The 21,916-nt window shown below is 35.0% G+C and overlaps 3 protein-coding genes across 7 annotated transcripts; all 3 read left to right on the top strand.

Moving 5' to 3' along the window:
* The first annotated feature begins 1,206 nt into the window (after nucleotides 1–1,206).
* Nucleotides 1,207–8,350, top strand: LOC115971806 (cryptochrome DASH, chloroplastic/mitochondrial). 2 transcript variants are annotated; one of them, XM_031091859.1, is made up of 13 exons: nucleotides 1,207–1,664; nucleotides 2,357–2,496; nucleotides 2,617–2,832; nucleotides 2,948–3,079; nucleotides 3,205–3,279; nucleotides 3,864–3,980; nucleotides 4,069–4,115; nucleotides 4,819–4,895; nucleotides 5,126–5,201; nucleotides 5,721–5,790; nucleotides 5,884–6,007; nucleotides 7,198–7,247; nucleotides 7,794–8,350. In XM_031091859.1, exons 1-13 carry the CDS (start codon nucleotides 1,232–1,234, stop codon nucleotides 7,992–7,994), a joined length of 1,758 nt encoding a protein of 585 aa, XP_030947719.1. In that variant the 5' UTR covers nucleotides 1,207–1,231; the 3' UTR covers nucleotides 7,995–8,350. The 2 variants fall into 2 exon arrangements, with proteins under 2 accessions (XP_030947719.1, XP_030947720.1); XM_031091860.1 differs by lacking the exon at nucleotides 7,794–8,350 and adding an exon at nucleotides 7,345–7,787.
* Nucleotides 8,351–9,193: 843 nt separating this feature from the next.
* On the top strand, nucleotides 9,194–14,737 carry LOC115970077 (pentatricopeptide repeat-containing protein At5g24830). 3 transcript variants are annotated; one of them, XM_031089749.1, is made up of 6 exons: nucleotides 9,194–9,354; nucleotides 9,436–9,587; nucleotides 9,710–9,898; nucleotides 10,738–12,332; nucleotides 12,503–12,675; nucleotides 13,147–14,737. In XM_031089749.1, exons 1-4 carry the CDS (start codon nucleotides 9,349–9,351, stop codon nucleotides 12,158–12,160), a joined length of 1,770 nt encoding a protein of 589 aa, XP_030945609.1. In that variant the 5' UTR covers nucleotides 9,194–9,348; the 3' UTR covers nucleotides 12,161–12,332; nucleotides 12,503–12,675; nucleotides 13,147–14,737. The 3 variants fall into 3 exon arrangements, with proteins under 3 accessions (XP_030945609.1, XP_030945607.1, XP_030945608.1); XM_031089747.1 differs by having other exon boundaries at nucleotides 12,469–12,675; XM_031089748.1 differs by having other exon boundaries at nucleotides 10,738–12,369; nucleotides 12,469–12,675.
* A 1,023-nt stretch (nucleotides 14,738–15,760) lies between these two features.
* On the top strand, nucleotides 15,761–21,913 carry LOC115970078 (uncharacterized protein At2g24330). Of its 2 annotated transcripts, none has more exons than XM_031089751.1 (6): nucleotides 15,761–16,080; nucleotides 16,221–16,512; nucleotides 18,396–18,540; nucleotides 19,866–19,975; nucleotides 20,697–21,123; nucleotides 21,319–21,913. In XM_031089751.1, the coding sequence occupies exons 2-6, from the start codon at nucleotides 16,246–16,248 to the stop codon at nucleotides 21,660–21,662; spliced, it is 1,293 nt and encodes a 430-aa protein (XP_030945611.1). In that variant the 5' UTR covers nucleotides 15,761–16,080; nucleotides 16,221–16,245; the 3' UTR covers nucleotides 21,663–21,913. The 2 variants fall into 2 exon arrangements, with proteins under 2 accessions (XP_030945611.1, XP_030945610.1); XM_031089750.1 differs by having other exon boundaries at nucleotides 15,762–16,080; nucleotides 16,230–16,512.
* The last annotated feature ends 3 nt before the right edge of the window (nucleotides 21,914–21,916 follow it).

Genomic DNA, 21,916 nt, shown 5'->3' with positions numbered 1-21,916 from the left:
ATTTGGTAATTAGAGTCCATACTTCTAAAATAGAGAGATGACTTTCTTTGTAACAAAAGGTTCGCGCTTCTGTCTATAACCTAGATCTGAAAATGCAGCCTTTTCACCTTGCCACTCAAGCTCTTGGCAACCCAACCCATACAGCTCCTCCACTCGCCCCACTCCAGCACAATACCTCTCTACTGGCTGCCAAGTTCTCTATTCATTTTGGGGTAGAGATCTTGTCGGAGACAAGTTTGCTGTCGTTGGTGTTGGCACGACAATAAGATTGGGTTCAGATTTGAGTTTTTAAAACTAAAAATAAATTTAAAATGTGACATGTCCATTTTAATAGTTGATGTGTCATCTATTTTTAAGGTTTTGTTCCAGAATTAATAACATGGTAAAATCTAAACTATTGATTTTTAAATGAGAGGTTAAGATTAAAAGAACTCTATGTGGCAGAGTACCCTAAGAACTCTATGTAGTAGAGTATAGATATAAATATAAGAACAAAGTTTCTCTCCATAGTTTGGAGAAAAATCCTACAAACTCATCATATATCTTTATATTGAGTGTGAATTTTGAAAATCTAACCATTAGATTGCATGTTTTTATTACATTCTTAATGTTTACAAAATTTCAAGAAAATCAAAGATCAATTGCTATGTCATCAAATAAATGTTATAATTTCAAGTTTTTGTAATGTAAAGTTGTATATAAAAAATAAGTCAATTGATCAAATAGTAAACAATATCCAATTTGAACGAAATCTGATACGTATGTTAAGTATATAAGGAATTTGAAATTCAACGATTAGATTTTCAAAATTCACACTCAAAAGAGAAATATATGAGAAGTTTAGAAACTTTGTTCTAAATATAAATTATTAGATCATTAATAAGTCAGGCAAACTTTCCTTGTTCGATACTTGTTGCGGATTTGTAAATACCAACAATCACTTAACTTTATGCAACTAACCGTTTAAAACTACTATAATAAGGCCGTCGTTTACTCCACACGAGAGAGCCGTCTAATAATTTCCAATGCGACAGTCGTCTACTGTAGCGGCTTGGTTTCGTAAAAAGAAACTGAAAACCAGAATGAATCAAAACAAACTCGTCCATTGGCTGCCATAAAGCCACGTCATACAAAACTCCCACGCCAACGTGTCACGTTCTCAACTGCTTAAACTAACTAACTCTCTCTCTCTCTCTCCATTCTCCAAAATCCAAACTGCATACATGTCACTATGACTATTCTCCGTTACTCAGTCCCAACTCTTCCCCTGAAAAAGCTCATAATCCCATCAAATTCAACATTCGCAAACTCAGCTCTCTTCCACTTTCACTTCCACGCAATGAATTCCATCGCAAAACCTTCAGCTTCATCTTCTTCTTCTTCTTCCTCTTCAACGACATCAATCCACCAGGTTCCGGAACTAGACTCCGACGAAACACACCGCATTGCCGATCTAACCTTTCGAAGGTACTCTTCTTCATCCTCTTCGGCTTCCAGGACTGGCCAAGGGACCGCCATTCTTTGGTTCAGAAATGATCTCAGAGTCTTGGACAACGAAGCTTTGTATAAGGCCTGGCTTTCCTCCGATTCGGTTTTGCCCGTCTATTGCGTCGATCCTCGCCTTTTCGGCACCACCTATCACTTCGGATTCCCTAAAACTGGAGGTAATATTATATCTGATTAAGATCTTCTACAGTTATTAATCAAGCTGAAGAGCTTGTTTGTTTATGTTCACCTGTTTAGTGAAAGATAAGTATATAATATTATATTTTTATATGTACACTTTTCTAAAAATATACTTATGTTCATAAGATATCAAATTATTTTATTTGCAGTTTATTGACAGTCAATTTGTGGTAAAAATTCTTAAATTTTTAAAGTTGTAAAAAAAAAATTAATCATGGTAAAAAAATAAGTTGATCAAGTATCTCTTGATCAAGCTTAATCTTGTTTGACAAGGAACAAAACTTGAACATGTAATCTTGTTTGGTGATAAGATCAAGTTTGGCTTGTATTTGAAATAAAGTTAAATAAACAAGCTTGAAATTTTAATACTCGGCTTGCCTCGTTTACATGATTACATCTCTAGCTCCATTGTGTAGTGAATGAATTGAATTTTAATACATAACATTTTTTTTAAATGACTATTATTTTGGTATTTATTTAAATTATTGATAATGTAGTAAAATCTAATCCACTTCTTTCAAAATGAATGGATATGATTTTAAGAACTCCATAGTGGAGTTACCTAAGAATTTTTGAGGATCTTCTATGCACCTTTGTGAATTTCTTTGACTTGTGTTAGTATAATAGAGTATATAAGTTTAAAAATTAAATTGGAGTGATTGCTTGGCAGCCTTGAGAGCGCAGTTTCTTATTGAATGCTTGGCTGACCTGAAAAAGAATTTGATAAAGTACGGCCTAAATTTGCTTATTCGACATGGGAAGCCCGAGGAAATTCTCCCTTCTCTTGCAAAAGCTTTTGGAGCGCACACAGTTAAGTGATTCCCACATTTATTTTGAATTTCTTTTAGTAGAAAGAATGGATTAGTTATGACTATTCCGAGTAAAGTAAATGGGAGTATGGGTGTTTATATTCTGATTTATTCTAGCCAGGTTTATGCCCAAAAAGAAACTTGCAGTGAGGAGTTGAATGTTGAAAGATTGGTCAGCAAAGGTCTGCAACAAGTGGTGCTACAATCATCTTCGGAGTCAAGAAGTAATACTAACAACCCTAAGTTACAGCTTATTTGGGGTACCACTATGTACCACATTGATGACCTCCCATTTGATACTAGCAGTCTACCGGATGTGTATACTCAGTTTCGCAAGGCATGATGATTGATAATTCTTTTCCATTAGTTTTGAGTTCATTATATTTTGTTATGGATAAGTAGGAAAGCTATTTTATGTGGTAGCAGTGTTGTTTACAAAGTAAAACTTGCAGTCTGTTGAAGCCAAATGCAATATCCGGAGCTGCATTAGAACTCCAACATGTCTTGGGCCGCCACCAAGCATTGATGATTGGGGATGTGTTCCTTCGATGGATCAGCTTGGAGTCTACTCACAATCGCAAAATGTAGGATTTTTAATACATGCATCTGTGCTTCACGGATATAAATTGCATTTCACTCTAATAAAAATTTTGAGATGCACTCCTCCATCATAATATAATGTAGTCCATATTTTTTCTTTTTAATACAGGTTAGCAAAGGAATGAAGTTTGTTGGGGGTGAAAGCGCAGCACTGGGCAGGGTGAATGAGTACTTTTGGAGGAAGGCAGGGGAAAATCTCTCATCATGCATGTTTCTGTTAATGCTTGTTTTGAAAGCAAGATTGCCAACAATACATTGCAACAAGCATGGAAATTTAGCATCTTAAATACATTGCTGCAGAAATGAAAATTAAAATCTTAAAGTATGGTGGCATTAGATTTGTTGGTTTTAGATTCCAGTAGTTATTATAAAAATAAAAAGATTCCAATAGTCTTCGATGAATGTAGAATTTTGAGGACAATAGCAGTCATAATAAAAATTGAGATTAGTGCGATTCATGAAAAAAATAGATTTCATGATTTCATCTCATCTGTTTGATTGATGAGTGATGAGTCTAAATTTCTTCTGTAACCTCTGTCCTAAGTGTGGATTTGTGCATCAGATACTAAACAATTATGAAGGGTGGCATTTAAAATTCCATGAGATGAAAGATCATTTCAAAATCAAAAAATAAACCAGTTATGATAATTTAATTTTTGATATAGCTGCTTAAACATATTTATAATAGAAAGTTATGATGTTTAAAGGAGCATTAATAATACCAATTATGTGGATTTCTAAATTATTTGTACTTTCTTGTATATGTAGGACTTGCTAAGGATCTACAAAGAGACCAGAAATGGGATGTTAGGACCAGATTATTCAACAAAATTCTCTCCGTGGCTTGCTTCAGGAAGCCTCTCTCCTCGCTTCATACATGAAGAGGTTGAAAATTTCATTCATTTTTGCTTTTGTACTGCACAGAATAGACATACAACAATTTGAAGAATGGGACTAGTTTTTACTTTTATAGGTGAAGAGGTATGAAAAGGAACGGGAAGCAAATAATTCCACATACTGGTATGGTTCTCTCTCAAGATAAAATTATTGATAGCATTTCAACTCTGTCCCAATTTCATATGTCTATTGAATTCATAATTTATTAAGTTGTAAGTGGTTTAAGCCAATTTAGATGAACAATATTCAGGTACTTTCCTCCAGTTTGTGGTGACTGATTTCAATCAGTGTGCATGTGTGTGGGTGTTTTATCATTAAGTAAACCCCATGATAGTTTCCATCACCGACTTCTGTCCCAAAATTCCTACATGCCCCTTTCCTTTATTAGTATTGTTTAATAAAAATTCACATTTTAATGAAAAGTATAAATATATAATTTAGCAATGAGATGACATCAGAAGATATCATCATATGACATCTTTTCTTAACCAGCCTTGACCATTTTCTCTCTACGTTCTTAGTTTTGAACTTTTGATTTCAGCATATTTGTCTCTCTCTCTCTCCATTTCTTTTTCCTCAAAAAAAAAAAAAAAAAAGAAAAAGAAAGAAAGAAAGGAAAAGCCTCTTACCACATGCAGGCTAAGAGGCTATTCAGTTAACAGTTCTGGATAATTTGTTAACTTAACCATGGAATTGCAAAATTGAACTGATGGGAAAGCAGGATTGCTGGAAATTCTGATTATAAACCAACCTTTCAGCTGGGTTAAACTTTTTCAGATATTTTTATTTTCCTTTTCCTCTCCTGAATCTATGTTCAACACAACAGGGTTTTGTTCGAATTGATATGGAGGGATTACTTCAGGTTTCTATCAGTCAAATATGGGAATTCCCTTTTCCATTTAGGTACAGATTCGAACCATCTTATTCATCTAGTATTAATCAGTTCAGATCATGAAAATTTGGACCTTGTTTTAATGAATGCAATGTTGTTGGATAATATAGTGTGTGTGAGTTAGAAACTTTTATACATCAATGTAAGTATCATATTGAAAATTTCAGGTTAAATGTTTCTTGTATATAGTCATTTGAATTTTTTTTTTTTTTTTTTTTTTTTTTTTTTAAAAAATTTTAAGGTGGTCCAAGAAAAGTGGAGCACAGATGGAGCCAAAACAAGAATATGTTTGAGTACTGGAGAGATGGACGTACAGGGTATATTGTTGCTTCCACTAATGTCTGTGTTGCTATCTTCTTTTCATTTCAGCATGTACTTTTATATGTGCATGGCCACATGGAAATGTAAAGAGTATTAGTTTGATATCTGCTGCATTAGTACTGATCCTGCTTCTTTTTTGTTCATTTTCTGTAAGTAACATTTTATTGACACTCCCTTATCTACGAAGGAAATCTCTAACAATCATAGTCTTTGTGTTAATGATTTTATTCCCTCTAATATGGAACTTCTCTTCTATTTTTTCATTTCTTTTTTCTTTTTTGCTTGATATATATGTATTATTTTGGTTATCTGTTATCTTAATGTTACTGTACTCACCTCTTTTTTCTTTTATCAACCTTTTTCTTTTCTTTCTTCTGTTTCACGGTACATGAAACAGGGTGATCTTATGCCCTGGAAAACCAAAATGTAGTCAAATATTGAGTATTAGGTTTTTGGAAACCCATTAAAATTTTATTTCTCCATGATTGATATAATTAAGGTTGGTGAACTTCCAGGTACCCCCTCATAGATGCAAACATGAAAGAACTATCAACCACTGGGTTCATGTCAAACCGAGGACGGCAGGTAAATTTCAAGACTGACTTGAGACTGCTTCTTTGAATCTCAATAAATTGATATGGTCTACCAAATCACCAATCATCAATTTTATTTCTCCAGATAGTATGTTCCTTTCTTGTTCGAGATATGGGTATTGACTGGCGTTTGGGAGCTGAATGGTTTGAGACATGCCTTTTGGATTATGATCCATGTTCCAATTATGGAAATTGGACATATGGAGCAGGTGATTCTCATCTTCATGTATCTTCCCATTGTCACTTATGCATAAAAGTATGTGTATTTGAGCATTTCCCTGTGTAGGCAAGACTGTATTTTGGCATATTATAGGTTGTTGTTTCAAAGTCATTGCTTCATAAACTGGGAAAACAGTTTACATTATTTGATTTAGCTAAGTATATCAGTGTCAGTTGTATACGAGCTGTATGACCATCTTGGTAGTACCCTAGGACATAACAGGCAACAGGATAGTCATGACATGAGATAAGTCTAATTATTTACCCAGAGGTGTTTGTAATGTGCACTTTACATTGCAAAATGTTACAACGCCCTAGTTCGTGATTAATTTGCAATGTTCCTCAAAATGACCTCATAATTTGGGGTAGATAGGCTACACACTGAGCTATTAATTTAGACGTTGGAGTGGACATTGGAAATTAATTTTGATTACGAGTGTTGATTGTAAATGTTTTTGATGACTAGTGTGCACATAGAAAATGCCCCATAGATTGTAGTTAATCCCTTCTTTTCATTATAAATGTGGTCCAGTCCATCTTTCCCGCGGTTTGGGGTATTTACTAAGGTTGTGAAAAAAAAAGAGAACTTACAAGTGGCAAATTTTTTGGTGGAGGGGACACACACACACACAGGAAAATTTGTTTGACTTTCATGTCAATCCACGGTGATCTTTACATAATAGTAATATAGCACTGGCACCTACTTTCTGTTTTTTATAGGAGACACAAGAAAACAATGAAAAACTGCAGAGCATTGAACAACCTTTGTAATTGTTCACGTCATATCTGAATAAAAAATATTTCTGAAGTAAAGAAGATATCTCTTACTTCATTTGTACAAGTTGTCCCTTACAATCTTGTCCTTTATTTATAGCGAGAAGGTTTGATATCCTGTAAGTATATCAAAACAAGTGGTATATGGAGGATGCAAAAGGAAATACAGGATACTAAAGAGGGTCGGGGGTTAGTATGTGTATCAAAATATTGTTGATTTGACTGGATAACCACTTGACTTGACCATTAAGAGCTACATTTTATCCATGACCCCCCAAAAAAAACTATTGAACACTGTTATATTCTTGAAATGCAACTGCCAGATGTGCTACTCCTTTAAACTTTGCAGTTAATGAGATCCTTTGATAAACAATTAAACATGTCATTCTTTGTTCTTCTTGTTTAGGAGTTGGGAATGACCCTAGAGAAGATCGTTACTTTAGCATCCCAAAGCAAGTAAGTGCTTTCATACAATTTCTCTTTTCTTTCTGGGAGGTGGTAGACAATCAATAAACACTGTTCAGATGCTCTTATATTATTATTCTGAAATCAGGTTCATTTATGGATTAGGTTGGGAAGAGGTAAGTCTGTTTTCTGTCCTCGGTATTAGAAAGCAGGAATAAACCAAAACATATTGCACTTAAATTTCTTAATATAGTACAGCTTTTTCTATAGTTATGATATTCTTGTTTGTGTCAAATGGTAAGTGGAAATATGCTAGTGTATACCTGAGTCGCAATTAGTCAACCCAAATTAGCTGCACCGTCCAACTCCTTTATGATTTCTATATAAAAGATGTAATGCTGAACATGCTTTAGTTTTACAGAAATGTAAGTTCTAAAATTTGAATTGATAGAGAAGTCTAATACTATTTTATAGATATAAAAGTATGTGTGTGTTTTGGGACACAGAGGATATAGGAGCTTTTAAAATCTCGTCATGTACATTGACGCATACTTTTGCATAGACATGTAACCTATACCTAAGATACTAAAATTGCAGGCACAGACGTATGATCCTGAAGGTGAGTATGTGGCATACTGGTTACCGCAGTTACGAGCACTTCCAAAAGATAAAAGGAACTTTCCTGGGAAGTCATATATTGAGCAAGTTGTACCACTCAAGTTCAAGACTGTCAGTAAACACAGTAGTCAGGATATGGCTTTGGCTGCAAGACGAACCAATTTTAGAGGGAGAAAATAAAGGGGCATGATAGATAAACTTGAAAAAGACAAAGATACAGCACGTCCTGCTTCTAATGTATGAGTGATGAGGAATTTTTTTCAGTAAGCTGTTTTTCCTCAATGCTGTTTAATATCTTTTAACTTCGACAACGTAGGAACGTAGACATCATATTTCATTTGCAAGCTTTCGAATTCATATAGATGCAAATAAGTGAGGTTGTTGCATTGAATACAAAGGTTTTGTAGTTCAAGTAAGGGTTCAGAGGACATTTTGCTGGATTTTCTCTACCTCTATTGTTGGTAACATAGTAAGATTTTGATATTGAGCAGTACATCTTACAACTAATAAAGCTGGTTTGTTTCCTTTAAGAATAATTATATGTATAACACTTGTGAAACACTCCCTCAATTCAATATAACCAATACCAATGGCCACAACCTTGGCTTCCTTCCACATTTATGGTAGCCATTGTAATCACTATATTGATCAGCAGCTGCTACTGTACCTGAGCACTTTGAGCATCTTATGCCAATATTTTTAATCGTAATAATATCATCTTTTCCACAAAAAAAAAGAAAAAAGAAAAAAAAAAGCTTGGTGTTGTGATGGGGAGAAAAGGTCTGAGCTTAAGATTTAAAAAAAAAATATATATATATATATATATAAATATATATTAAAAAAGCTTGTAGCATGATAAGAAGATTCCATTCTATTCTAAGAATTTCTTCCAAAAGTGAAAGCACTACAAATTTTCTTAGTGAAATTAAGGCGAATTTTTATTCTTTTGTAAGCGTATCGAAATGGACTGAATTAGACCTAAGTGGATTGAATGGACAGAAGTGGACCGAATTGGGTGAAAATGGGTTGAATTGAACTAAAATGGATCAAAATGAGCTAAATTGGACCGAATGGATTGAAATGGATAGAAGTGGACATAATTTGATCGGATGGGCCAAATGGACTTAAATAGACTTAAGTGGACCGAAATAAATCCAAATGTCTAGCTAGATTTTCACTTTGGACCTCTAAAGTCTAAGCTAGGTTTGGGTTATGTTATGTTGGGCAATAATATGGTTTGGGTTGGGACTCTTTATCTCATTAAAACCTAAAAACCCTCAAACAACCCAGAAATAGAGATTGGATTAGGCTACAGGCCCATAGCCAAAAACAAATTGTTAATGCCCAAGCGCTTCTATTACCCCCAAAAAAAAAAAAAAAAATCTGGGAAACACAAAAATGAAGATGTAAAGAATCTCGCAGGGTGTATCACCTCGCGACACAGCCGTGAAGCCTGGATTGACTAACCAAAGAAGCAGCAGCAGCCAGCACCTACCACCAAATCACACCCTAATAGTCAGACAGCGCACAACAAATGGCTGTGAGTTTAAATTTCCTGTATTTGGATTTGTATTTTGGCTCTCTCTGATTGATTGAAATGTGGTCTCTATCTCTCTTTCAGCTACTAATTGGGTGTGGAGAATCGTCGTCTTCGGCGTCCCACATTGTTGTTCTACGATACTTGAATCGAGCCCTAGACTCCATCAAGCACGACATTTCTCACCTCTTCGCCAATCTTTTCTGCTTCAACACCAACTTCGATTCAAACGCCAAGTAACTTTTACTAACTCTTTCTCTACTCCTCCTTCACACTTTTTTTCACTCTGGGTGAATTTGTGAGTGTGTAATTTTTTGTTTTTGTTTATATTTGATTTTCTTAACATTAATTTGCGAAGGAGTTGTGGGAATGAGGATATAATGCCTTCGTCTTTTGAGGATCTGTTGGCAACCATTGGCGAGCGTTGCGAATTGAGAGCTCGAGACTGGTTTTCGAAGAAGAAAGATGATAAAGGGGATCCATATGCTGTTTTCAATGTGTTGGATACAATGCTAAAGGACAGTTTGGAACGTTTGAAATTGATGAGGTCAGTCTTTTGATGTTTTGGGTACAATGCTAAAGGTTCATATTTGTCTCTCTCAGTTTTTTGAATAAAAGTTTATGAATAGACTATTGCAAGGGCTGTAACTTTTACTAGGAGAAAAACATAGGGACTTGAAATTATCATTATATGATGATGGATAATGTTACTTGGGAATGAGTATTGATAGCTGGATTTTTGCTTTTAATGGATGGCTATATGACCGGAGGAATTTCAGCAATTTGTAGTGAAATTTTTTGGTTTTTCGATAGTAAAAGAAAGAAAGAATATTCCATTGTTTAATATTATTTGCCTTAATATTGATGGATTTGTTTTGCCAAGTTCGGGTTTTCAAGAATTGAACGGTCCTATTGAATGACTGACTTAAATATATTCTACTTGTCACTGTTGGCAACCAAAGATTGATTTTTTTATATATAATTTTTAATTTATTTATCGATATATTTTTGCTTAGAACGAATGAGGGAGGGGGATTCAAATCCTGGTTTTTCCTGTGGGAAGAATGCAGGAATGCCACTGACCCACAAGGCTTTTGGCATCAAAAATTGAAAATATTTGACATGTACAACTAAATGTGTGTAAGAATAAGATGCCTATAAAAAAAAGGTTTGTAAGATGCAATTGCTCGTTGGTTTTTGACTCCCTTATGTGACAATGGGATATTAAATATTGTTGAGGAGTGTTTGTCAAGTCTGGCGAATGAGTTCAGTCATACAAGAGCTTTTGATTAGTTATGCTGGAATATGTCTGACAATATTCTTATTATTTGTTATATGATTCTAGAGTTTATAGCATGTCTTCTGTTTTTACCTTAAATCATGCAGGGAAAGCATAGCTCTGGCAGAGATTGGCGTTCAAGGGTGCACTTTGGAAGTAAATTATGCTGAACATGCACAAATAATTAGGAATTTGTGTTTGGAGGGTAAGGTGGGTGTGGCTCTATGGCTTCGAAGAAAAATGATACATAAAGGTGTTGTTCCTGATGTATTTACACACAATTATCTTGTAAATGGACTGTGTAAAACTGGTGACTTGGAGAAGACAGATTGGCTTATTAGGGAGATGGTAGAAATGGGTCCCACTCCCAATTGTGCCACATTCAACACTTTCATCAAGGGTTATTGCCTCATGAATAATGTAGATAGAGCTCTCTATCTTTTCTCTACTATGGCTAATTGTGGTATCATGCCAAATAGAGTTACGTGTAACATACTTGTACATGCATTGTGCAAGAGAGGTCTTTTGGAGGAGGCTGGGAAGCTTCTTGGAGAGATATTAGAGGAAGATAATGACAACAGAACATCAGATTTAATTACCTCAACCATACTTATGGATGGTTACTTTAAGAGTGGAGATATGGCTCAGGCTCTTAGTCTTTGGGATGAGATGGTCCAAAATAATACCCGAATCGATGTTGTTGCATATAATGTCCTTATCCATGGATTTTGTTTGAGTCGGCACATGAACCTTGCATATAGGTATTTCTGTGATATGCTTAAAAGAGGTGTACTTCCTGATGTTTTTACTTATAATACTCTTATATCTGCTCTTTGCAAAGTTCAAGAATTTGATGAGGCTTCTTATATCTATGGTGTTATGTCGAGCTTGGGAGTTAATCCTAATCCCATTTCATACAAAATTATTATTCAAGGCTTATGTGTTTATGGAAATGCCATCAGAGCTCATGAGTATCTTCTTTTTATGCTAGAACATTCAATAGTGCCCGAGCCTCACATATGGAACCTAATAATTGATTGTTATGGAAGATGTGGAGATCTTGGTAGTGCATTCTCCATCAGAGATAAAATGTTGGCTTTTGGTGTTCAGCCAAATGTGTTTACCTATAATGCACTGATTCATGCACAAGTAAAAGGAGGGAACATTGCTGATGCTTATTCTCTTAAGAAGGAGATGCTTCTGTCTGGCCTTTATCCTGATGTTGTTACTTATAATTTATTGATAGGCGCAGCTTGTAACGTAGGGCACATCCGTCTAGCACTTCAATTAAATGATGAAATGCTGAGAAGGGGATATGATCCTGATATAATAACTTACACTGAACTCATTAGAGGTCACTGTATTAGAGGCAACATGAAGGAAGCTTTAGAGCTTTTTGCGAAGATACAAAGATCTGGTTTACCAATTGATCATGTTCCATTTCAGATACTTATTAAGAAGTACTGCAGACTGAGGGAGCCTGACATGGCATTTGACCTCTATCAGAAGTGGTTAACTAGGGACAAATGAGATTGTCATCTTTAATGGACTTTATTTATGCAAAGGCATGGTGGAGTTGATCCTGGAAAATAAGGGCCAACTTTAGCTTACAAGTCAGAGCTTCTGCCTTGGAGAATTCTATATGATGGTGGCCATTTTTTGCTTGTGGTGAATGTGCAACTCCCATCTACTCTTCAAAAATGTATGTGTCTTTCTGAATGTTCCATGCATTCTTTTTGGTATGTTGAAATATTTTTGTATTGATTGCCACTTCTATGTTAGGTCTGGTGTTTCGAACCTAGCCCTCCACTCATGTATTCCCTTTCTTATTTTCATAGGATTGATCATTATCATCATCATTATTTGAATTAGATGGGAAATGCAATGCAAGGGCCACTCATACACAGATGTTATTGGGATCACTGTAGTGCATCTTGCCTACACACTGTACTGGTGAAGTAATTGTCATATTCGAGAGCGCAAAGGTTTGCTGGATGAGATAACTGTAAATCACAGGTTCAGGTGGTCAGCAGCATCATAATCAGGTAAGCACCTTCAATATTGTTGCTGCTGCTAGTCATAACATGATTTAGATGCTGGGATCAGTTAGGCTTATCCTCCACACCAGAGAGAGAGAGGTTTTTACTTGTGGTTGGACCTGGTAATTGCACATGATAGGTGCTGCTTTGTGCCTTTAAGCTAGCTTTGGGAAAACCCTGAAGATTTAAGGTTAACATAAGAATAACTCTGTTTCCTGCAGCCCTAAAAAAATTAATCCAAATCTGTTAATTGTCTTTATTGAATTTGGGGGACTTTATTTTGTGGATTGTGTATATTGGTGTGCATGATATAAATACTTTACAAATTGAACAGATAGAAGAACTGGATTAGCCACTATTCTTTTGCTTTAGAGGAAAGAATGAAGTGTATTCATATATTCAAGCATCAAAAAAAAAAAAAAATTAATATATTTTTTAATTTATATTTTAGATTTGGATTGGTGTTATTTTTTGCAGGACATATAAGTAGAAATAAAGGAAACAACACCACGCATGTGACAAAATTTCATACAGAGAAATCCGTACACACAACTGGAAGACACCACTTTAATTCTTCATCCTTTCATCACAAGTAGGAGAATATGGTCTCTATACTGTAGCATGGTGAAGTAGTTATAGGTTCTAAAACTGGTAACAAATTCCTCTTAGACTCTGTTCTCTCACTGAATTGTTTATTTAGAAATCTAAGGGCTGTGATAGTTTACTTTATGGATTAAAAAAAAAAGGATATGCTAGACTTCAGATATACAAGAAAAGTGAATCATTTTGAGGAAATATTGATAAGATTTTTTTTTTTTTTTTTTTTTGACAACATTGAACATAAAGGCTGAAAAGGGGAAAATGCTTCTTTTCCCCTTACATGTGCATGCATGCATGTTTTTTTTTTTTTTTTTTTTATGTTACATGTGCACCCTAGTGTGCCAAGAACTTTGTAGCTCAATGGCATTGCCTGGTTTCCTTTATGAGGAGAACTAGGACTCAAGTCCTCCCTCTCAATTGTAACATTTGAATTAACAAAAAAACAACAACAAAAAAGTTACACATGCACCCGGTGAGTGTTGAATCCAAGATTTGTCCTTTCAACCCATTCTTCTTTTTCCATTAGATGTAAGCTCTATAGACTACTTATGAACATTACTGTTTCTTGGGATGCCACTGACAGTTATGTCCTGCAACAGTGCAACCTATCATCAATTGCACAAATTTTAGCCTCCTGTGATCTTAGGACACCCTCCCATGCTCACCCTTCTTAGATTTAGTTGTTATTCAATTTCTTCATATGCAGTAAAATGAAAGGAAAAAGGGAAAAAATAAAAATCATTACATGGATGCTCTAAGATGGCAAAATATTCAAAGATTTACCATTGGCACTGTTAATATAATTGAAGGAGGCTGCAGCCCATGGATTTTGAGTGTTATTGTTGACAAGTAGTTATAAACTTATAATTGGTCACTGTTTCACCTCTTCCAAAAGTTCAAGAAGTTTTCTGCTAATAAACTGGAAACTTGCCTGGATTACAAATCCATCAATTTGAAGCATTTGATTGACTCTTGATTGTAAGTAAATTAACTGTGAGACACAAGCACTGCTTAATGTTTTAAAAGGATATCAATGGCAGATTTTTAACTGCAAGGATAAAATGGTGACTGGGGATGTTACATCAGGGTTGGTTCAAAGTAATCAAAACAACATCATCCTTGCCCTTTTCCTCTACCAATTAATGTTGATTCATTGCTAGGAGTCGTTCTTCATATTTTTGCATAAAGTCATCCAACATTAGTGTTCATGAGAAAAGTTGAGAGATTAGAGGGAGATCGAAAAAAAAAAACTTTGGTCCACAGTGGAGAGAGCACGAATGATGTTAAACGATGGTAAATGCAATGAGCTACAAAAACCCAAGTGTTAAGGATCTACTCTCTTTATTTTCTTTTCTTGTCAATTAAGTCATGTAGTGGGATTAGAACCCGAGTGTTCACTTTCCAGCTCATATTTAGTGCTTCTCTGATGTAACTAAAATAAACTTTGATGTAGCATAAAAAATAAAAACTTTTATGTAGTAATTAGACCAAAAGCTGTCTTTCTTGTACTCCCCCTTATATGCTTGCCGACCTGCTTGGTCAAATTGTGATGTTCCTTAGATCGTGTGGGGGAGAAGCCTTTATTTCTTAGTCTTGAAAACCGAGAAATTAGAGCTGATTTTGAAGGGTATTCATGCAACTTGATCTTAAATTCTCAACCACTAAAGATGACTCCTCTGAAGTCAATTGGGTCGTTCAACCTATTGTTGAAGATACCTAAACAAGTGAATTTTTTTAATTTTTTTGCTTATAAATTAGCCTATTGTGTTGCAAATGGTAAAGCGGGTCTATTTCCATGAATAAAAAACTGAATAAATTGATTGAATTAATAAAAAGGATAAATTATATATGAGATGGATATTATTCATCTTAATCATCTTGAAAATTTGTTAATACAAAAAAAAAAAAAAAATAAAATGTAATCCAAATTGAATTTGATGAAATTCACGTGGAATTAAAAAATATATTGAAATAGGTAATATTTCTTAAAACTTAAAAGGGTTGAAGGTATACATTAATCTTCCACTTTAAAAAATATTTTTTCACTTCTTAAAACTCAAAAGAGTCGGTAGCAGCGATAAATTAGTCACTTTTTTTATTAGGTAAATTAAAATTACAGTAGTTGAAATGACAGCCCAGTTAACGGCAACCATTTGTCTAAAATATCAGGAGAGTCAACGCTGAATAGAGATTAAAAAACTTGGGTAAAAAAAAAATGAAGACAGAGATTCTAGAAGAAGTGGGAAAATGAAATGAAGAAAGCAAGGGCGTTGGAAAGTGGGGAGCAGGAGAATAGATGAGAATTGGGAAATGAAATTGAGTGGAATCGAAGTCTCTCTCTGTTATTTATAGCATTTATCGTTGGTTAAAATTGTCAACAAAAGAAAAGAATATTACTGAAGAGCGTTGTTGAAGCTCCTGGACGTGCGTGCGTGGCAGCACCGCGTTAACCGAAAGCATAAGCCCAAATAGCCCTTACCCACCCCAACCCCCAACCCCCACTCCCCTCCCCTCCCTAAACATTTCTGAAAAAGACCATTTTTTTATTTTCTGAAGAAACAAACACAAACTCACACACACACACACACACACACACACTCGCATACTCAATCGTAGATGCTGTCTCGTTTTTTCATAGCATAATAATTACTCTTCTTACGTTTCGTTTTCCGCACGGACTTCATTTCCCGATTCTCATCATTACCCCTTCTCTCTCTCTCTCTCTGTGCGTGTGTGTTGAGATCTGAAGAAAAAGAAGAAGAAGAAGATTGAGATTCGTTGATTGAAGCTTCTTATCTTGAAAGTTTTCTGGTAATTTCTAGATCTATTCTCTTTTCCTTCGTTTTCGGATTCATGATCTTCTTCTTCAATTTATTGATTTGGTTATAGTTTGAGCCTATATCTGGGTTAGGAGTCTCATATATATATATACATTGTTAATATGATTGTAGTATTTGTAGATTTGGAGAGGAGAAAATGGCGGAGGACAAAGGGATTGGAGAAGGTGAGAACAAAGACGCTAGTACTGGTGCTACCGACAGCAGTGACAAGAAGAAGACGCATCGCCTGGGAATTCTCTCTCGCGTTTGGAAAGGAATCTTTAGATTACACGGCGATGATTTCGAGAAGAGATTGCAGTACATTTCTAAGGAAGAGGCTGCTGTTGTTGCCAGATTGAAGCGGAGATCATATACTTGGAGAAGGATGACTCGGAATCTTATTGTAATCTCTGTCATTTTGGAGGTACTTTTTTTTTTTTTTTTTGTTACTTTGTTATTATTGGCTTTGATTTGGTGTCCTTCTAGTTCAACGCCTGGCTGGTGTTATGCATTTTTTATTAGAATATGGGCTTGTATAAGAGTAAGAGTAGGAATGATTCAATTTGCAGATTTTTTTTTTTTTTTTTGCTTCATGCAAGTTCTTTTAGTGCGAAATAGAGAGGGGAAAAAAATTGGAACAAACACATAATTACATATCGCCAATGTTGTTGAAGTGAATTACTTTCAATATTTCAGCAAAGAGCTTTGTAGCTCAACTAGTTGGTACCTTCTGGTGCTTCCAATGGGGACATCCAGGGTTCAAACCACCCCCCAACACTGTGTAACTATTGAATTATAAAAAAATTTCTATATTTCAATGTTTTTTATTGAAAGACTGACTTGTCTGGTATGTTCTTAGATACCCTCACACAAACAAACACACAAAAACCTGTAAAGAGACTTTTTTTTTTTTTTGTATAGGTAATAATAATTTTATTGAAAAAATGAACATCGTGTTTATGATGATGAACACTCTGGACATGAAGAAAATACAAAAAGCTCAAGAGCTAAAGCTAACAGATTGTCAGAAAGCAGAAATTGAAATACATTGTGTAAAACCCCAAATACAAGCCCACTGAAATAAAGCACCAAAAAGAAGATGTTTTAAAAGATCTAAGGATCTCTCATTATTTTCAAAGATAAGGTTATTACGTTCCTGCCAAACTAACCAGACAAACCTGTAAAGAGACATATATATGTATATTCTCACTTATGAACAATAGGAAATGATGACTGACCCACGATAATTGGATTAGAAAGTGGCTATTTTCAATTATGTACACAATTTTATTGTTACACCCTTGTCATATAACAAGTAATTTTGTCCATTGAAAGAAATTCACATGTCTTTGAAGATAAAGATTCTTCATTTCTCCTTCTTAAGACGCAGCTAGTGGGCACATTACTTTCATGGCCAGGCTCACTCCTTTTCTCCTGATTATGCTTCTTATTTGTTGTCTTTCATAGATAGTATCACTATATGCTGAATTTTATTTTCTGTTTCTTTGTATGGTGTGCGGTATACAGGAAGTATACTATGTCTCATTTTTTTTAAACTCTTTTAATGAATTATTTACTTTTTTCTGATAAAAAAAATAATGCCCATTGAAGGTTTATTACAACAACATGGATAATGCAATAGCGTCTTACATAACAATACTTATCAAAAAGCGTTCTCTAAATTTATTATGGACTTCGTGTAATGTATGTGCAATATCTTTGTTTATTCTTATACAGAAAAATCTCATTTACAGTAATGTTGCAATGATATATTCATACTTACCAAAAAAAAAAGGTAACGGTAGATAGAATTATAAGTTATAATAAGGTGAAACTATATATATTTAACAACGTAAAGAACAAAAGGAAATGGAAAGTGATTGGGGATAAAATAGTAATTTTTCTTCCCCCCATTTTGGAGAGACATATTTGTGGGCCTAGGTAGAAAACACCATCCCACCCATGCAAACTCTCCTTGATTGGAGTGTAGCTTTGTCTCATTCTTCTTGTTTTTCCCTTCTTGTTCTACTTGATCATTGTAATTTTGGTTCCTAATTTTTGCCCCCACAATACATCCCCAATGTACTCGGGTTGGCTACTTTTTTGATAATATTTTACATTACCTATCAAAAAAAAAAAAAAAAAAAAAAAACCTCCGACCCTTTTTTCTTCCCTTCCTGTTTTCTCAAAGAATAGGTGAAAACACCCATCTCTCCTCTCTTTGCTTCACCCCATTTTCTATCCTCCCTAAAATCCCCGAACAAAATAGATGTTTTGGGTTTTACCTAAATTAGTTTCAATTTTCAGGTTATTGCCATTGGTTATGCAATTGTGACAACAAGATCAACGGATTTGGACTGGAAGATGAGAGCATTACAGATTTTGCCAATGTTTCTTTTGCCTGCTTTATCTTCTGTTTCATATTCAGCATTTGTAAGCTTCACAAGGATGCGTAAGTATCTCAACTTTACATCTAGCTTGTTGTCTCAAAATTTGTCTATTACATGTCCATTGTGCACTTTAAATCTTTGTTTTTATTTATCCCACAAAACTTTGTTGTACCCACAAGACTTCAGCTCTACCTAATTTGACAATTTTGCTCCAAATTACACTTTATAGAGTTTGTTGCTCTTTCCCATGCTTTAAGAAGTCTCTTAGCATTTTCTCTTATCACGTTTTGGAATACTTGATGTTAGTTCCTACTATAAAGCTTTGAGTGGAAACTGGGATCGTAGGTTTCCATTGAAGAATATATGGACAACAAGGATTCTGCTCAAGGTTGCATTTTTGGTTGGACAACTGCATTGTGGAAGATTTTGACAGTGGATAGGCTTTGTAATAAAAGGGGTATAGCTATAGAAGATTGGTGTTGTGTGTGCAAGGAAAGTGGAGAAATAGTAGATCATCTCCTACTCCATTATTTTGTAGCAGGAGGAGAACTCTGGTCTGTTCATTGGTCTTTTCTTTATTTGGGGTTAAATGGGTGATGCCATTGCTTGATGGCAAAGGAAGTGTGGTCAGGCTAGATATTGCAAAATTTGGAAGGCTATTCTGTTATGTCTTATGTGGGTTATTTGGAGAGAAAGGAATGTTTGAATCTTTGAAGTAGTAGAGCTATTGAAAATTTGGAAGGCTATACTGATGAAAGTATTTGTCAGTGTTCATTTTTCTTTGTTTGTTTGTTGATATTTTAAACTTTTAGATTATAATTTTTGTTTGTCTGGAGTTGCTGTAGTAGACTTCTTGCGTATCAGAGTATTATTCTCTTACAACAAATTGATTCTTTACTTATCAAATTTTTTAATATTCTCATAGGATGGTGGTAACCTGCTTGATTACTCATTTTAAAACAGTGTACTGGCTGTGATACTTGGCTGATACATATTTATGTAAAATATGAGACATTTCAGCGCTTCTTTATTACTAAAAAACTCTATTTTTTGGCATACACATCCTGTTGCTCTTTCTTGCTCTATAAACTTTATGTAAATTGTGAGTCCAAAGATGACCAGATTTCATGCACATCCAATTCTATATTCTAAGAAGCCCATACAGAAGCACTACTTGCTAAGATTTCAAGGAATGCATGTTTTGATTGTTGATTAAATTATTATCTTTTGTATTATAAACATGTTCACTTTCAAAACCATTTTTTTGATTGAGAATTATTTAAAAGTTCATACTGGTCAACGAAAATAAATAAATAAAGGCCAATGATGTGGTTGTTATATCAAAGTTGCATAATAATGATTTGTATCTCATCATGTGATGGAATAGGCAATCGGAAGGATGAGAAAACTCTGGAAAGGCTCCGAGCTGAAAGGAAAGCAAAAATTGATGAGCTTAAAGAGAAGACAAATTATTACTCCACTCAGCAACTCATTCAGGTTGTTATTAGAAGCTAGTCCTGTTGTATCACTTTCATCATTCTTTGTCTCACCTAGAACTTTTTGTTGAGTTCTGTAGCCTATTGTGCTGTAAATTTTTATTAAAATTGCAAAGCTTGAGGATTTAGCCTTGATGCATAATTTCACCCTCTTTTTTCAAAAAGAATTTTAAACAAGTTATTAACAATTGAAGAAATCTTTGGTGTGAGGTTCTGGATTGAAGGCCATATCACCTGTCTTGTTTCTATGAAGTAATTGTCAGTTTTATATCAAAAGAAAGATATTAAATTATGGAATTGTAGGAAATTGTAGCAGGGGGGCTAGTTTAAAGTTTCAGTTGCCTATTTTGTAAATGACAAAATATGCATTGATGAAAAATTTGTGTAATGTCTAGATTATTAAAAAGAGTCAGCCTCCTCCTAGAAAATACATGATTCTTGTAATGCTTGTGAAGAATTTATGAATGAAGTAAATCTCATGTTAAATATTTATTGAAGAAAAATCATTTTAGTGGGTAGAATGACCTTATATATATGGTTGGGTAGAATCTGTTTTTGAATTGTTTTGCAAGGCATACTATGAGCTGAAACCTCATGGTTGAGCCTTGAGGTGTTTTCTCTGACCCTCACTTTATAGTTTTTTTTTTTTTTTTTTGGACCGCGGGGGGGGGGGGGGGGGGTGGTTTACATATTTTGTACTTAGTGTAAGCTCTTCTGTGCAGAGATATGACACTGATCCAGCAGCAAAGGCAGCTGCTGCAACTGTCCTGGCATCTAAGTTGGGTGCAGACTCGGGCCTGAACATACAAGTTGGAGATGAGTCTAAGCTTAATGCTCCAACAGGGAAAAGCAGTGATGTTGAATTGGTGCAATCTGGTGGGCTCCGAAATCGAAAACAAGTTCCCACCAGATCCAATAGTATGGGGACTTCTCAATTGCATCATTCTGATGGAGAAACACCTCATTCTGAGGGAACTGAGGTTGATCCTCGGACTTCTGAGCATAATCAGCTGGTAGTTAGTCATCACTATCCTCAAGGATCAGCCACAATTGATGGAGGATGGATTGCTCGAATAGCAGCAATGCTTGTGGGCGAGGATCCAACACAGTCTTATGCGCTCATTTGTGGCAACTGCCATATGCACAATGGTGAGTGTCAAAGGTTCCATCTCTTTTTATAAAAAAAAAAAAAAAAAAAAAAAAAAAAAAAAAAAAAAAAAAAAAAAAAAACCCACTTCTGATGATGCACACCTGCACAGACATGCACTTCCCACTTTGTTCGCTGTGTTATCTGCAGAATGTGGTGGCACGGAGAAAGCAAATTCATGTATTGTTTATGTACAGGGCTTGCTAGGAAGGAGGATTTCCCATACATTACATATTACTGCCCACACTGTCATGCCTTAAATAGGCCAAACCAGTCGGAGGAGCAAGTTTCTGGTTCAAATACCCCTAATTTGGGCTCCTTGAGAACACAGGGCAGTGGTGATTTGATCGACAATGCCAGAGTTTCTGGTCCTAGTACCCCTAATTTGGGCTCCTTGAGAACACAGGGCACTGATGATGTGATCGACAATGCCAGTGGTTCTGCGAGTGAGAGTGGTCTGACAAGTAACAACACTGTAAGAGCTGGTTCAGAGATTGAGGAAGTAACTAAAGGGGCAACATCCGAGCATATAGATACTTGAAAAGCATATTTGAGTGGAACTACGTAATTAGGGGAGACAAATTCTTTTCTTCACTAGGGCCTTTTTGTTCCTTATTTCTAATTAGTCCTGGATTTTCAATTGATTTGCTTCTTATTTGGTCTTTGTATCAAGAAAATGTTGAGATGAGATTATCTACGAGGAACTTTTTGTGCTTTCAGATTTATACATAGGTTACGTGTTGATTGTAAACTTGTAATTATGGAAATCGTTTGTGTGTTCTTTTTTTTAAATCC

This window comes from Quercus lobata, chromosome 12 (genome assembly GCF_001633185.2).
Source record: "Quercus lobata isolate SW786 chromosome 12, ValleyOak3.0 Primary Assembly, whole genome shotgun sequence".
Classification (NCBI taxonomy): Eukaryota; Viridiplantae; Streptophyta; class Magnoliopsida; order Fagales; family Fagaceae; genus Quercus; species Quercus lobata.
The sequence above is the reverse complement of the archived record's forward strand: the minus strand, read 5'-3'. Positions and strand labels throughout refer to the sequence as shown.